The 15,896-nt window shown below is 44.3% G+C and overlaps 1 protein-coding gene across 1 annotated transcript in view; it reads right to left on the minus strand.

The window, feature by feature from the left end:
* The window catches only part of STAB1 (stabilin 1), a 98,877-nt gene extending 84,242 nt beyond the window's left edge, over positions 1 to 14,635 (minus strand). Inside the window, 10 exon segments of the mRNA XM_077822226.1 lie at positions 635 to 765; positions 1,758 to 1,954; positions 3,294 to 3,410; positions 3,882 to 3,977; positions 5,373 to 5,442; positions 6,989 to 7,074; positions 8,650 to 8,765; positions 11,110 to 11,246; positions 14,355 to 14,464; positions 14,467 to 14,635. Of these exon segments, the coding sequence (XP_077678352.1) occupies positions 635 to 765; positions 1,758 to 1,954; positions 3,294 to 3,410; positions 3,882 to 3,977; positions 5,373 to 5,442; positions 6,989 to 7,074; positions 8,650 to 8,765; positions 11,110 to 11,246; positions 14,355 to 14,464; positions 14,467 to 14,635 (1,229 nt within the window).
* Positions 14,636 to 15,896: the final 1,261 nt, after the last annotated feature.

Here is a 15,896-nt window from a genome sequence, read left to right on the forward strand (position 1 = left end):
TTCAGGCAGTGCTCCCCTTTCCGAGGGCTGCTCAGCCTCACGTGAAGCACGATTAAGCCCAAAGTGTTTGCTCAGATGAGCACTTTTTTTTTCTACAGGAATTGTTTTAAGGCTAGTTTTAGTATGTCTCTCCGCTGTGCTGAGCAGTCAGACCCGGCACTAAACTGGCCTAAAATCCTAATTCATTCTCCTGCTCACGGGCCTACACTGGAAGAGTGTTGAAGATTCTTTCGTCAAACACACATCAAAGGACCCTGTCCAGGAGTCCTCCTGTAACATGCTGGCAAAGGGTGTGCTGTGTCCCTCTTCACATGTCTGTGCCACTAGATAGCTTACTACTGCTACCAGCTAACGAGGTTACTCCTTTAGCTCAAGTGGTAGAGGACTGATGAAACACTGAATGTCCCACGTTCAGCCCCTCTTATGGACCAGGTGCGGGGCTGTCACAGCTACTTATGTAAGATTTTTATTTGTTTCAACAGACTCTTATTTTTGTTCTTTTCAAAACCTGACCACAGCAAGTATTCCCCACCTATCTCTCTGGTTTTCCAATATTATTCAGCTCATCCAAATAAAAGCCTTGTTTTAGTTACAAAAACAGGCATCTTTAAGGGCGCTTTTTGGAGCAACTCACCTGGCAGTCCCATCTGTATTGATTTTACATTTTGCAGTCATGTCACAGAAGTACCGCTGACACTCACGGACAGATGAGCAGCCTGCTGAAGGGTACGGGCCACTCATTCCAGGCTTACACACACAAGATGACTAAGGAAAGCAAAATCAGATGATTAAAATCTTGCAATCACAGATCAACTTTTATTCAAGAGCATCCCACAAAAAGTTTGGATGATCTATCCTTGCAAAAACAAAGTTAGGATAACAGCTTTGGCCAATGCAATTTAGCCCAGCGAGACCGCTGGAAGAATTAGTTACCTGGTTTTAGAGTAACAGCCGTGTTAGTCTGTATTCACAAAAAGAAAAGGAGTACTTGTGGCACCTTAGAGACTAACCAATTTATTTGAGCATGAGCTTTCGTGAGCTACAGCTCACTTCATCGGATGCATACCGTGGAAACTGCAGAAGACATTATATACACACAGAGACCATGAAACAATACCTCCTCCCACCCCACTCTCCTGCTGGTAATAGCTTATCTAAAGTGATCATCAAGTTGGGCCATTTCCAGCACAAATCCAGGTTTTCTCACCCTCCGCCCTCCCACACACAAACTCACTCTCCTGCTGGCAATAGCCCATCCAAAGTGACAACTCTCTTCACAATGTGTATGATAATCAAGGTGGGCCATTTTCTGCACAAATCCAGGTTCTCTCACTCCCTCACCCCCATACACACACAAACTCACTCTCCTGCTGGTAATAGCTCATCCAAAGTGACCACTCTCCCTACAATGTGCATGGTAATCAAGGTGGGCCATTTCCAGCACAAATTGAGGCTCTCTCACCCCCTCACCCCCGAAACACACACACACACAAACTCACTCTCCTGCTGGCAATAGCTCATCCAAACTGACCACTCTCCAGGTTTAAATTCAAGTTTAACCAGAACGTCTGGGGGGGGGAGGGGGTAGGAAAAAACAAGGGGAAATAGGCTACCTTGCATAATGACTTAGCCACTCCCAGTCTCTATTTAAGCCTAAATTAATAGTATCCAATTTGCAAATGAATTCCAATTCAGCAGTTTCTCCCTGGTTTTCTACTGCTACATACAAATTCATTAGAAGCAATTCTTCACCTTACCTTTCCTGGGCCTTTATAGAGACAGATGGTGGAATTCTCAGGGCAGCCTCCATTATTGGTAATGCATGGATTGATAGGCTGGCATACCTTCCCATCTCCATGATAACCATCTTTGCAAGTGCATTCATATTTTCCTGGTCTTAGAGCCTTACAGACAGCTAACGAGGAGCATGGTGATGAAGTACAAGGATCCTGAGCTATACATAAACACAGAGATGAGAGGGGAGCATAACCAAGTCCCTCATTAAAAACCAGCACTTGAAGTACTACAGTAGAAACCCTCTGATACAAACATAATGGGGGATGTGGAATTTATTCAGTTTAAACTGGGAAACTTTTCGACTTATATAACCCATTGTCAGACAATGGAGATTTTTTGGCTGAGCGATTTGGATGAGTGAGCTGAGCAGTTCTCATTTCATATTAATAGCGTAAAAGTTAATAAGAGAAGGGCCAGAAATGAGAAGTTTGGGTCTCTTTCTGAACTTTTACAAACTCTGAGGGTATTTGAAACCAGAGTTTTGGTCCATTAAGGTCCCCAAATGTGTAGGGTGTTTGGATCCATCCACCTCTGAATAGTAATTTATGTTTAAATAGTAGTGTCTTTTAGTCCTAGGAAAAGCAATTCATGAACATAAAACAAATTTTAAATGAGAGAGAGAGAGAGAGAGAGAGAGAGATCACTAACAATTCATGAAATACAGCCACCTCTGGGGTGGAAAACAGCAGCCATTAAAATTGCATAGTCTTACAGGTCATCTAAAACTGGCACTTCCATAAGCACACTAACCTAGCTCCATTTTGGCACATTAGCCTAGCACAGACAGAGAAAAAAGTGCTGTTATGGCCCAGGTTACTAGGAGTTCCTAAACACGAGGTCATTGAGGACTTCTCCATATGAATACACAGTTCGTGGCAAGCTGGGGTATAAAGCCACCCTGCACTAGCCTGTCATGCACTAACTGTCCGTGGGGACCTGCTGTGGCACACAAAAAGTTTCCTACTGCACTTGATCTATTCCCATTTCAAAGTGGAGCAGTGCACATCAGGCTAGTGTGAGATAGACTGACACCCCAGCTTGCCACAAATTATATGTTCATGTAGACAAGCCCAGAGACTCCACAGTGAGGTGCATGATTACATGCATTATTTAGCCTGGTTTAGCCTGGCTGCACTGTATGATTATTCACGCAGAACTGATTAACTCTCCAGAATCCTGTCCCAACACGACACATTCTCTCCAGCTCGCCTACCTACACAAGGAGCAGCCTCGAGGTCTTTACTTTGGTTTTCCAAAGCTCCCTTGCACAGAAATCCGTTGACTTCAGAACAGTGCTTGACACTCAGCTCTGCCCAAGTCAAGGGCTCAGGCTTGGGCCCCAGGCATGTGGGAAAACCTGGCAGCACAACCACATTCTGCTAGAGGTGCAGCGGTGTTTGGTGCGTCAGTGGCAGCCTCACACCACATAGATCCAGTCACAGGAGATTGTCCTGAATATAGGATTAGGAAGATTTGGTCACAGGGAGGTGTCTCACCTTGGCATATGCTCCCTCTCTTTCTATACCCTGGCATGCAGTCACATATTGCCATCCCGTTCATCAACACACACTTGGCATTGTTCCCGCAGGCTACAGCTCTGCAAAGGGGAAGTTCTGAAATCATAAAACAAAAGGAGGGTTCCCTCAGCTGCAGCGGATGCCTCTGGATAATACAACTTACCATCTGAGGAGGCCAAGAAATAATTTAAATGATTCCTGTTATTACTTGGGGTTTCAGCAGCATGCAGTGAAGAGCACATATCAATAATAAGGAAACTGCCCACGCCAAGGAGTTTACACTCTAGACATATAAGGCAGACAAAAGGTAGAAGAAAAGAAGCATTAGCCCCATTGCACAGATAGGGAACTGAGGCCCAGAGAAGGCTGTACAACGCCCACAATCAAAGCCAGAGTCTGTCGCAGAGCTGGGATTGATTCTTGCTCTCCTAAGTCCTCACCCAGTTCCTTAACCACAAGCCCATCCTTCCTCTGTATTTTCAGACTATTTTTCCTCCTCTGGGGGCACATATATTGAGCCCACTTCATGATTTCTAAATTATTTGGGAGGGAAATGCCAACATTTACCTTGATCACACTTCGGGCCAGTGTAACCTCCATGGCAGGTACAGCTTCCATCACCAGAGATCCCGTGGTTGCACACTCCATGCTGACAGTCACACACTGCAAGAGAAACCCACACAATCACGTACTGGAAGCTGCAGGGAACAACATGGGTGCTTGGGATACATCCACTAAACACACTGAAAGCTTATAAATCCAATCCAGGCTTTTAAGTCTAGAGCAGGGTGACCAGATAGCAACTGTGAAAAATCAGCATGGGGAATAATAGGATATAGGACAAAGCCCTTGATATTGAGCCATCTGGACACCTTAGTCTACAGGCAACTGTACTTTAGCCTCTCACTCTTAGAGGCCAGGGCCATAATGAGGTTTTGCAAGCCACCCTCAAAAGGTGGAGCTCTGAATCCCTGGAGGTGTCCTGTCTGGGGAGTGCAGGGGCAGGCAGAACACGCCCATGGGTGGAGCATGCAGCTCAAATGCAGCATCCACACCACCTTTTCAGAGATGCAGTTAGTCCTCCGTCCCCTCCTCCTCCAGTGATTGCTGCAGTCCACCAGCTAGCATGGAAGGAGAGAGGCCAGGGGACAGTTAGTGTCACTAAAGATGCTAGCACTTCTTGAATGCAAACACGAGGATCTTGGCTATCCCCTATGCCAATACAAGGGTGGGGGAATAGGGGCAGGCATAATCTGGCTCTATGAAATACAACATGTGAGAAACAGTGCAGGGATCTCTGCCAACATCAAATTTATTAGCTTCACGGGAAGGGCAATGTGGGGGAAGCTGAGAGACACTTGGGGGTGGGAGGGAACCAGCAAGCAGCCAGTGGGTGGGAATGGAGGTAGCAGTAGAAGATGTGTGGCTTTGGTTTGGGGGTTTTTTAAACCAAAAACTGCAGAGAGTTTTGGGTTACGGATGCAAAGGACAGTGGGAAAGGGGGGGATAGGAGAAAAAGGGACTGATCTGAGATCCCAGGTGGGAGAGACTGAGAACACCCATACTAAGAGATGGCTGTGATGATTCTTCTGTTTATTGAACATAGGAACAACAAGCTTACAAGTGTGTGGCAAACTGATCACTCTGTTCCCAATGATTAAAGCCACCAATTGCAGGCCTAACTTTCCAATGTGGGCACCCAAACAGGATGCCCAAATCCACATCTGGGAGCTCAGGAGTAGGTGAGGAACACCAGTGCTGAACAAGTCTCAGTGCTGCTTCCAGAAGTGGGATTTAGACATTCTAATGCTGGACCCACTTTACACACTTGATCCCATAGTTTCAGCATCCTCCCCGTCAGGCAAATGCAAAACAGCCTCATCCCAGAGAAGGAAAATGATGAAAAAAGGCTGCAGTTGCAGTTATAATTTTCAGACAGTAGCACCCGCCTCTCCACTGATCAGCCCTCCTATGCCATCCTCTTCCACTGCATTCATTTAGCGGTATGTGGGGATGTCTCTTTGCAGTTGATTTAGATTGTTCATTGCTGTAGTTTACCTGATTGACAGTCAGGGCCAAACAGATTCTCATCCAGACAATCTTGGCAGGCAGAGCCGCCATATCTCCCCTAAAAGGACAAAAAAAATTGGTCAATCATTATTTTCTTACGATGTCACTTAGTTCAAGCTGCAAAGTGATAAATAACTCTTGTTATGTCTCCCCTCTTCCCCTTTTCATTTTCTGTTCATGCTCAAGTGATACAAAATAGAAACCTGCTCTTACAAGTGCCTTACCAATAGCCCTTGCAGTAGAAAGGAGAGTTGATGTAATTTTACCAATGAGCAAACAGCAGAACAATCATGGCAGTCATTGAAAAAACAATGTCTTTATCATGACTAGAAACAAAAGTACCAGTTCTCTCATGTGCACTCTCAGAGGGCTTGATCCGAAGTTCATTCATGTCAATGGGACTTTTTCTGTTTACTTCATAGGGCTGAGTATCAGGCCCTAAATTATTGCTATACCCAGTTTTCTTTCAGGCTTGGCTGTGCTGAACCACATACGTCAAACCCAGTTTCGATTTTTAGCTGGCCTCTTTTTCTGCTGATCTGGAGAACATGTTGAAATTTTGTGGCCTTTTTTGGTCTCGCTCACAGGTCTCAGTCAGTCAATGGGGCTGTGATTTTACAATCCTCACAGTGTCTGGGTGAATTCTGTTATGACTGGGTTAGACCCTTCCTATGCTTTCAGGAACCAGCTGGGTATATGAGGTGTGTATGGGTACTGCGAGGCAGCTGCAGGTCTCAGCTGTGAGACCTGCAGCAAGGAAGGACCTGACAAGGCCAGAGAGCTGTGTGCTTAATTTTGCCCCATTGCCTCCTCTAAGGTCAACTACCACATGCACATTTAAGCTCACGTAGGAGGGGTGTCTTTCAGCTTGTTCCCACACGACTTGTATGAGGGGCAGTACTGACGTGAATCCACAGGAGCCCCTGTAGGAGCAGAACAGAGGCCCCTTGTACCCTCCACCTTCTGGAGGGTGTTTGTCAGAGGAATAGGTACCCAGACCCCCAACACAGCAGGCTGGACAGGGCCCTGGGCATGGTTTGATGTGGACAGCCCAGCTAGAACAGGTAAGGATTCTGCCCATCTAGGTGCAGTATAAGGCCCAGATCCTCCAAGCTATTTAGGCATTTTGATGGGAGTTAGGCAGCTAAACACTGTTGAGGACCTGGACCCTAAACTCCTTGGTGTGCACATTATTGTCAAAGAGAAAAAGTAAATGTGAGGAAAGTGCTGCCTATTAAGGTCCAAATACACCAGGCCTTCTTTCAGCCCAAGGGAAACTATAAGACACAGCTTATTTCACTCAGGGAATGGGGGAAATCCCCCCACACCACTTGTCAGCTCCATCTCTTCCTAGAGATTCTTCCAAACTCTTACAGCCCTTGCTTCCTCATAGCATGTGCCTTGTACAACATGCGGATGGGAATTCATTAGTCCTCCACAGCTGGCCCAGCCCTGCTCCCCTACAAATCCGTACACTCATGGAAAACAACTATACACTTTTGGCCAGCCAGAGGGTTAATACCTTCCCTGCCGTCCCCTGGGCTGGACCTAGATACCTTTCATTACGTGGCATTACATTTCCTCACAGTACATCCCATACTGACCTCACAGGTGCAGGTTCCATTCCGTGTTATACCATCCAAACAGGTTCCGTGGCCACTGCAGGGCTTTTCAGGTCCACCAGGGCATTCTGGCAAACGGGAGACAGGCCACAGATAAGCAAAATCAACACTTCTGTGTCCCCGTATGGGTGTTTACAACAACCATTACTGTTATTGCAAACAGATGGGCTCGGGAGGAATGAAATGTCAGCCTGTAGGTGGCTTCAGTTGTGTTAACAAATGGGGGTTCCTATCTCCACTGGATCACAAATGGTTTTATTTTTCTGTTGTCATATATGACAAACATTATCCATTCCATTAGGGACAAAGAGCTATAAAAGAGTCTGAGGAGCTGTAATTTACTTAGGCCAAGGGGAGCTGAGGACATTCAGATCTTTGCAGGATCAGGCCTTATATTGTTAGCTCCATTAGAAACAGGGAAAACCTGGACAGATTTTCAGCTGAATATTCAGGAAAGGCCAGTCATGTTGGAAGCTCAATTTGAGACAGCCCCGGGCCTACTTTTCAGAGGGGCGGAGTGCCTGCAGCCCCCACTGACTCCAACTGGAGCTGGGGTAGGCAGCACCTCTGAAAATCAGGTGCCTGGTGTCTCCAGATGGCTGCTCCAAAACGGGAGGGGGCTGCTTTAGAAAATGTTATGCTTGGCCTTTTGGGTCATCTGCGCTCTGACAGAGTCTAGATGCTTATTCAAGCCACCCAAGGCTGAAAGTGGGCTAGAAATCTCATCACCTCAGGCTCTCTCTGGAAACGGGGAGTCTTTTCTATTTTCAGCTGTGCTGGTAAGAGCGTGGGATTTGCCGTGCGTAACTGAGGCCGTGTCTATACGTACAACGCTGCCGTGGCGCAGCTGTACCAATACTGCCGCGCATCTGGTGAAGATGCTCGGTGATGATGGGAGACCGCTCTCCCGTCAGCATAAAAAACCCCATGTCCACAAGCGGGAGGAGTTTCTCTCACCGACACAGGGCTGTGCACACGAGCGTTTACATTGATGCAAATTATGTCGCTCACAGGCGTGGTTTATTCACACCCCTACGTGACATAAGTTATGCCGACACAAGCTGTATTGTAGACATAGCCTTAGTAATTCAGCTTCTTGGCCTTGCTGCAACCAGCGAGCGCCAAAACAACAACAGGAAATGAGCCAAACATTTTCAGACTCAACTAGTTTGATCTGAAACGTAACTGAGGATTCAGATCGGTTATTTTAATTCCTGGCTGGAGACGTCATGTGTTTACAGGTGGCTGTAGAGGCGACGAGCTGCAGAGTATACTGGGGTACTGAAGTTCCCAGAAGGGAATCTCTTTCTTTTTCCTTGGAAACTTTCTTAAAGAATAATTCTCTTTTAAAACATTTTATTTAAAAATAAGAGTACCTTCTGCAAAAGGGAGTTTTGCCATAAGTCAAAACACAACAGGGCTCAAATCATGTGCTGGGGAAAGATTCCCTTCCTAAGACCTTCAAACTTCCCTACATGGATACTGAAAACCTTGGGATCCAGTCTAAGTGTCTTGGAAACATGAAAGAGAATCCTGAAAACAAATCACTCCCCATGGAGCTGACCTGCAGGACTGGTAATTCTAGGGAGAACTTTGAAGTGCCTTGACCGGTCAATGACTGGAAGGACCCATGAAGAACCTACCATAGCACTCAGTACCCCAGAATCCCGGGCAGCATTTTTTCTTCTCAATTTCCATCTTACACATGTGACTGCACCCTGGTAGGGAAAGGGTGTCTTCTCCAAGCTTTACGGTGTATCTTAAACAGAAAAAGCCAAGATCAGTGATTGTAACAGTTTGGGACCCAACCTGTTCTGTATGGATAGGACATGATAACAGATCAGGACAATGAGGGGAGATTTCTGAGCTGCTTTTTGATCCATACCAAGTAAACTGTTTGAAAAGCACTCCATATGAACGAAGAGTGCAATACACTGTCCTGGGGCACGGAACCACAAGCACAACCCAGACTTAAGAGGTTATATTATGCAGGGCTCCAATTAATTCATTAACTTCCAATCAAATATTGGATCATGTTTTGAGCCCCAGTCTTCATCTTCAAAGCTCTGAAAGGGTGCATTGTCTCCAAGACCGACCCTCCCTGCCTCCCTCATATTTGCGATCCATGGAAATAATGAAATATTCACTGGCACGGTTAAGGTTAGTGGGAGATGGAGGCAGATCACCAGCCTCACTAAGGTCACAGTGTGCTGCTGAAGGGGCTCAAAGTGACCTTAAAGTGGCCCTAAAGAGGAAACTGAGGATTCCGCCCGGGGGTGGCAGGGAAGCATGTCAGAAACCTAAGTTGATATTCAGCAGGCATGGCTGGCTTTAGAGTTCCCTTGCCCCACTTCTGCCAGAGGGGTCATGTTGTGGGCAGGTGGGGGCAGGGGAAGATGCTCCAGAGGCAGAGCCAGAGAGCAATGCACTCTGCTGATCTCCAGCATGGTAGTGCAGAGTGCTGAGTTAAAGTCACTAATGCATTTTTAATCCTTTGTCTAATTCACAAAGGAAAGAATGACCTTGTGATTAATGAACTCGATGGGGATTCAGGAATTTCAAGGTCAGTTCCCAATTCTGCCACAGGCTCCCTGTGCAACCTTAGAAAAACTACTATGTTCCCTCAGTTGTAAAATCAGTCTAATATCCTTCCTCTCTCATGTCCCTCTGTCTGCCATATCTAGAACATAAGCTCTTCACAGAAGAGACTGTGTACACAGCTCCTAGCACAGTGGGGTGCTGATCTCACTTGGGGCCTCTAGGTGCTTCAGGAATCTTAATAATCATTTATAAAGGAAACATTAAAAAATATTAGTGCCTAGTCATATAATTATTACTCCCTTAAATTTATCTTTGGCAAGAGCTTAACCTTCCTTCATCGACTCAACTCAAGTCTCAAGCGCCTTCTTTCACACTTTTATTGCTTCCATTGTGCCAGTCTGATTACCAAACATATCTGCAATAACTGCAAAATGGCTGGGGCTATTTTTAAAATGTTTCCAGCTAGTAGTAAGGCACAGAAAACAGTGGACAATGGAGCTCCATGTTAGCTGCTAAAGTTCACGATTGACTAGATTTGCAGATGATAATCTATAGCGTTCTATTTTTTTACAACCTTTTGGTAAATTCATTTTCCCTTCACCCTTTTCCCATTACAGTTCAGCTACAGAAACGTGTCTGGCTTAACAGAATGAGCATAATAAATACAGGAACAAGCAGCACTTCAAAAGGAAAATAAGAGGGTTAAAAAATTCAAAGGTGACACTGAATTTGGTTTGGTTGTCAGAACAGCAGAAGGGAAGTAACGGCTTCTGGGTCTATAGCTGGTTCTGTCCTTGACTCAATATGTGACCTTGGACAAATCACATAGGCTAACATTTTTAATCTTGGGTGCCTGGAGTTAAGTACCTCCCATCCCAATCCCACAACTTGTTCTGTGTGTACAGGCCCCTGTGACCACACAGAAGTCAATGGGGATTCACAAGGGTCTATTCACAAGAAACAAGCTGCAGGATTGGGGCCATAGACTGTATTTAGGCCCCTAAATAAAAGGGTCTTGATTTTTATGGGTACTAGTACCTGCAACTCCTGTCTGAACTCAGGTGAAGCTGTGAATTCTCATGACCTCTTAAATTCAGGCTACTTTAATAAAAGGTGCGTAAATATGGGTTTTGGTGCTTAACTCTGGGAGCTCAACTCTGAAAATTTTAGTCACAGTTTCTTCCACAGGGTTATGAAGTGTAAGAAATTAATGTCTGTTCAGTTCTCTGAGTTCTTCAGATGACTGCACTAGAGAAATATCACTATTAAATACTCATTATCTGTATATCTATACACATGACCATGAGTATGCATACATGAATTATGCACTTCAAGCTGCCTCTTCTTTAAGCCTAAACCAGAATTATATTGCTCCCCACCCAATGGTAGAAACCAGCCACATCTCCCTTTCTTTATTCTTATATAAGGCAACATCTCCCTGGCCAGCAAAAAGCATGCCTTGAAATGCTGACTTATATGTGAGTATATAGAATAAATACAAAAGAGTTATAGAACGACCTGTAAACCTGATGTGGCAGGCTGAACAGGGAGATGGGCCTTACCTGCAGCCTCTCTCTCCTAACGCCTGGGTCATCTTTATCCACCCTTTTGGACACACCACTTTGGGAGCCGCAGCACAGGAGGTGCACGGTGTAGCCAAGGTGAACATCGTCTTGACATTGCAGTGCATGGATTTTAACTTTAAAAAAAAAAAGCAAAGCATGAAATTGTTATCTTTAGTCACTGATCTGATTTCCCCCATTATCTCCCCACCCTGAGGACCCTGGTTTACACTGGGAATTTCATCAAGCGGGGTCAGCAGGCAGTGTAGCTACTTTAGTGCAAACCACAAATGCAGACAGGCTAAACCATGACTTTACACGGGTAGCAGCTTACTCCTGCTTGGATCTGGGATAAGGTGTATCAGTGCAAATACAGCGATTCTGGTGGCTGACTCCAAGACCTGACTCTAATCTTATTTTCTTTGATTAGAGTAACAAATGTTAGTGGGTAAGGTTCCTTAGGGCTAGTCTACACTGGCAACCCTAGAGCGCTGCCACTGCAATGCTTTAAGGTGGCTTGTGTGGTTGTGTGGTCGCTCTCCCAGTGCTCTAAAAAACCCACCTCCTCAAGGGGCGTAGCTCCCAGCACTGGTGCACTGTCTTCACTGGCGCTTTACAGCGCTGAAACTTGCTGTGCTCAGGGGTGTGTGTTTTTCACACTCCTGAGCCAGAAAGTTGCAGCGCTGTTAATTGCCAATGTAGACAAGCCCTTATTGTGCAACAAAGATGAGGTCAGATGCTGACTTTGCTTCTCTTTGTAAATAATTGATCTTTTTCCAGCACATAAAGGCTCCCACCATGATCAGAGCCCCATTGTGCTAGGTGTGCACAAACACAATGTACTGCTGGAAAGAGCTTGCCGTCTAACTAGACAAGACAAAGGGTGCAAGGGGAAAAAGGTGTGAAGTAATTTGCCCAAGGCCATGCTTCAGGACAATGGCAGAGCCAGGAATTGAACCCAGTTTTTCAGAGTCCCAGTCCAGCGTTCTGTCCACTAGAACACCATGCACTCCTGTTTTGCTCGACCTGATTCAGGTCTCCACAGAATACTGTCACCAACATGATGGATTCATCCACGACGTTTGTGGCATGTTCAAATTATTGACAGCCCACCCAAAAAGAAATGACACCATAATCCATCCTACCCACCCTGCTGAGACTCTGCTCTGCTGTACAAGTGATGGCCTAGGCCGGTTTGGAGAATAGGTCTGAGGCCTGCATGGGTAGAGTGGATGGGTAAAGTGGAATTCATGGCCTGCATCTGCGGGGTAGGAGCTCTGACTCATCCGGGGGTGACTATGGAAGGTCCCAGTCTGTACAGAAAGGGCAGAGTGGTGCATAGTGGAATGGTGAACAGGGTAACGGTGTTATTTATAGACTGTATATGGAAAATAAGGTATGATAAAGTAGCAGCAGTGGCTCGAGCCTAGGACTGTACAATAGAAGACCTGCGTTCCAGTTCTGACACAGTTTCACTGGGTGCCCTTGAGCAAGTCACTTATGCTCAATATTCCTCAGTTTCCCCATCTAATTCCACTCCTTCACAGATGAGGTGGCAATGCTTCATTCATTAATGTTTCTAGGGCACTTGAAAAGCGTGGCTGGAAGGCATGATAGAAATACAGTATACATTAGATTCCTTGTTCACTGCACTTTCCAGACAGAGTCCCTCCAATTTTGCATTGCATCTGCCTTTGATCTGATTAATAAAAGAGCCACCTGAAGTTTGGGCATTTGAATGCCCTTTAAGTGCTCTGCCTCCTCCTAAATCATGCCTTTTTAGACGGATGGACATCCCTAGCTCCCTTTGCTAATAGTCTTAATGTCTCTCCTTCCATTGCAAACCCCTCTCTACTTTTTGATAGAGGGCAGCCCTTCCACAACTCTGTCATTAGAGAACAAGATTCCTAAATTTCTCAAGCAACTTCTAAATTTATAGGCTAGTTTATTCCTCTGTCAGCAGGAGACAAGAAACGCAGTGGCAGCAGACACTTTGTAATATGAATGAACATGCCTTCCATCCTACTGAAATGGCTAATCTCCACCACAGAGCTGAGAAAACCAGTCTAAATAAAGCCACATGTACATTCCTCACAATGCTGCTAATCATGAAAATTGAACTGGATGCATGAACCAAAACAAAAATCTGTCTTAGGGAAAACATTTCTTATTACTCATATGGACACTGCCAAGAAACAGCTTTCATGTTTTTCCTGTTGCATCAAGGTGCTTAGATACAATAGTGAATGCTGTGAGGTATTCACCTAGATAGATCTATTTTCAAAGTTAATTACACACCTACATAGCACTGACATATAAGTCTACAATAACTGATCACTAGGTCCACTATCTAGCACTTACACGCAGCTCTACAACAAACCAGTGTGCAGGTAATAAAGGGATTTGTTTATTTATTTGGTAAGGAGAGAGATTTCAATTGAAAGTTTTTAAGGGTTTATTGTAAAATCTTACGATTTTTTAAAACCTGTGAGCTATGACAGACAATTCTTTCACAGTGAAGAAGCTATTGTTTGTTCATTCACTGAGAAAGCTGCACTGTCTGATATGAATAAACACTGCTGTACAGATCAGCATGCAGTAGTTTACTCCCACCTCCTCATGCTCCCCTGGGCAGGTTTGGGATTGGATTCTGGATGGGGTTTTGCTTCTGTTGGGTTTTAAACAGGGTATCTTCTCAGTCTCTCTGAGAAGCATGAAGGCTCATCACTTAAATCTCACATTGGGCACAATGTCAACCTTAACCGTTTTCAAGCCAACTTTTCAACAGCTGCAGTTTAGAAATACTTTTAGAAAACACTGAGGAAATTCTACAAGGCACTTCAGGGCTCAATTCTACCAGGGGCAAAGTCCCCCTGAAACCAGTGAAGTTGGTGGGAGTCGAGGATGCTCAGCCTCTTAGAGTATTGGGCCCACCTCATGCTGCTATTGTATCCTCTTTGCATTTAGTGCTGATAATATGTAAATCAAAGTTTACTTAAGATCCAAGCAAAACTCCGTATCCTCAATTTTACATATACAATATAGACTATAGATATTACATACACACAGAGGAAAGGTAACAGATGGTCTTATAGCCTAATTAGGGAGGTGATTCAACATATAACTAAATTCACACTGAAAACATTTTTTGGGGGGGGTGTATCCTTCAGTAACACAGCAGCCATCTAAAAACGAGTAATTGTCCCACAATCATTTAACTGAGAAATAAAGACTTGCAAACTTACCTTCTGACTCTGCCCTTCAACAGTGGAAATGAACCATGCAGCTAAAAAGGAAAACAGTAACCCAGGAGGATGCATTTTCATGCTTTTACAGATGGGACCCTTTTCTTGAAGGGGGGGGTTGATGTAGAGTATGCAACTTCAGTAAGATAAGACCGCCTACTAAGAATCAGATCCAAGAAAAACCAGAGATTAAACATAAACAGGGAGAAAACACTTTCGCACTCTGAATCTCCTATTCCAAAGTATACAGAAGTAATTCTGCTACTTTTAACGTCAAACATGAGTCAACAACAGCTTTTTTTCTCTCTCTCCTTTTTTTAAACACACACACACACACACACAACCCTGTGAGTAGAAGGTTTACTGAAAACAGGAACATCTACGGATTTCCTCCCACATATCAGTTCAAAACAGATGGAAGGAAATCCTTAGCTTTCAACTGATTGGAATGAAATATGTTAATTGTATCCTTAACTGGAGGCAAACCCAAGAGACAAATGTATAGAGTAGGATCTGGATGGCAAATCAATTTAATTTCATTGCTGATAATACGACCAAGCCAACCAAAAAACACATACATCCATTGCCTGTTGCAGCAGATATTTATTTGTTCTATAAGGCAAATCTTTGCAGATGGTCTATACGGTACTTAATAAAGATAACAAATATTGCCTATAAAGCAAAATTGTCCCCTTCATTGGGGTTTGATGTTTATTTAAAATGCATGAGTTGCTCAACAAGAAGAGTGTTACATTTAGCATACCAGTGACTCTGTGGGTGGCAGCAAAATATATAAATTATTTTCTAAACACAATACTGGTAGCTAAAGTAATTCAGGGAGGATGCTTTTCAACACTTGGAGTAATCAAGCCCTGAAATTTGAGAGACACGCTTGGCCTTGCATTGAGTTTGCAACTGAATATCTCTTGCTGTTGACAGTAGAGAAAATTAAGAAGATTCACAACATGTTTGATGGGCGCTTTATCTACAAATGTTGCCAATAACATTCAATTTATTTTGTGGCATAAGGAATTCTCCAAACAGTACTTAGCTGTAAACACCATTAGACCATGATGACAGTGACTAAGTATATTAATAGGTTTTTTTAGCCATTTCAAATGTGTGTATAAAAGCAAATCAGTCACTTTTAGAATGTGTTTGTGTGTATATATAAATAAACACAGAACGTATTAATTCTTAATACTTATTAGGACTTTGCATATCTATACACACACACACAGCATGTATTAAAATACAGTACTTGGCGTACACATTCCCACCAGAGTGCATAAAAACATGATAGGAAAATAATAGGTACCGTACTTACTAATGCTGTTAATTGTAGTCTACCTCTTCTCCCATCTAACAGAAAGATACAGGCTGACGAACAGTGGTGCTATATATCTCCCAGCAACAGGAAGCAAACAAGGCAAAAATCCATTCACTGTGGCCTGTAGAAAAAGTCCCAGTCCCGCAACTCACTTCCAGCTTGATCAGATGATTCAGCCCATTTGCCCCATGAGGCATTCTGATAACTGCAAT

Source organism: Eretmochelys imbricata, chromosome 7 (assembly GCF_965152235.1).
Source record: "Eretmochelys imbricata isolate rEreImb1 chromosome 7, rEreImb1.hap1, whole genome shotgun sequence".
NCBI lineage: Eukaryota > Metazoa > Chordata > Testudines > Cheloniidae > Eretmochelys > Eretmochelys imbricata.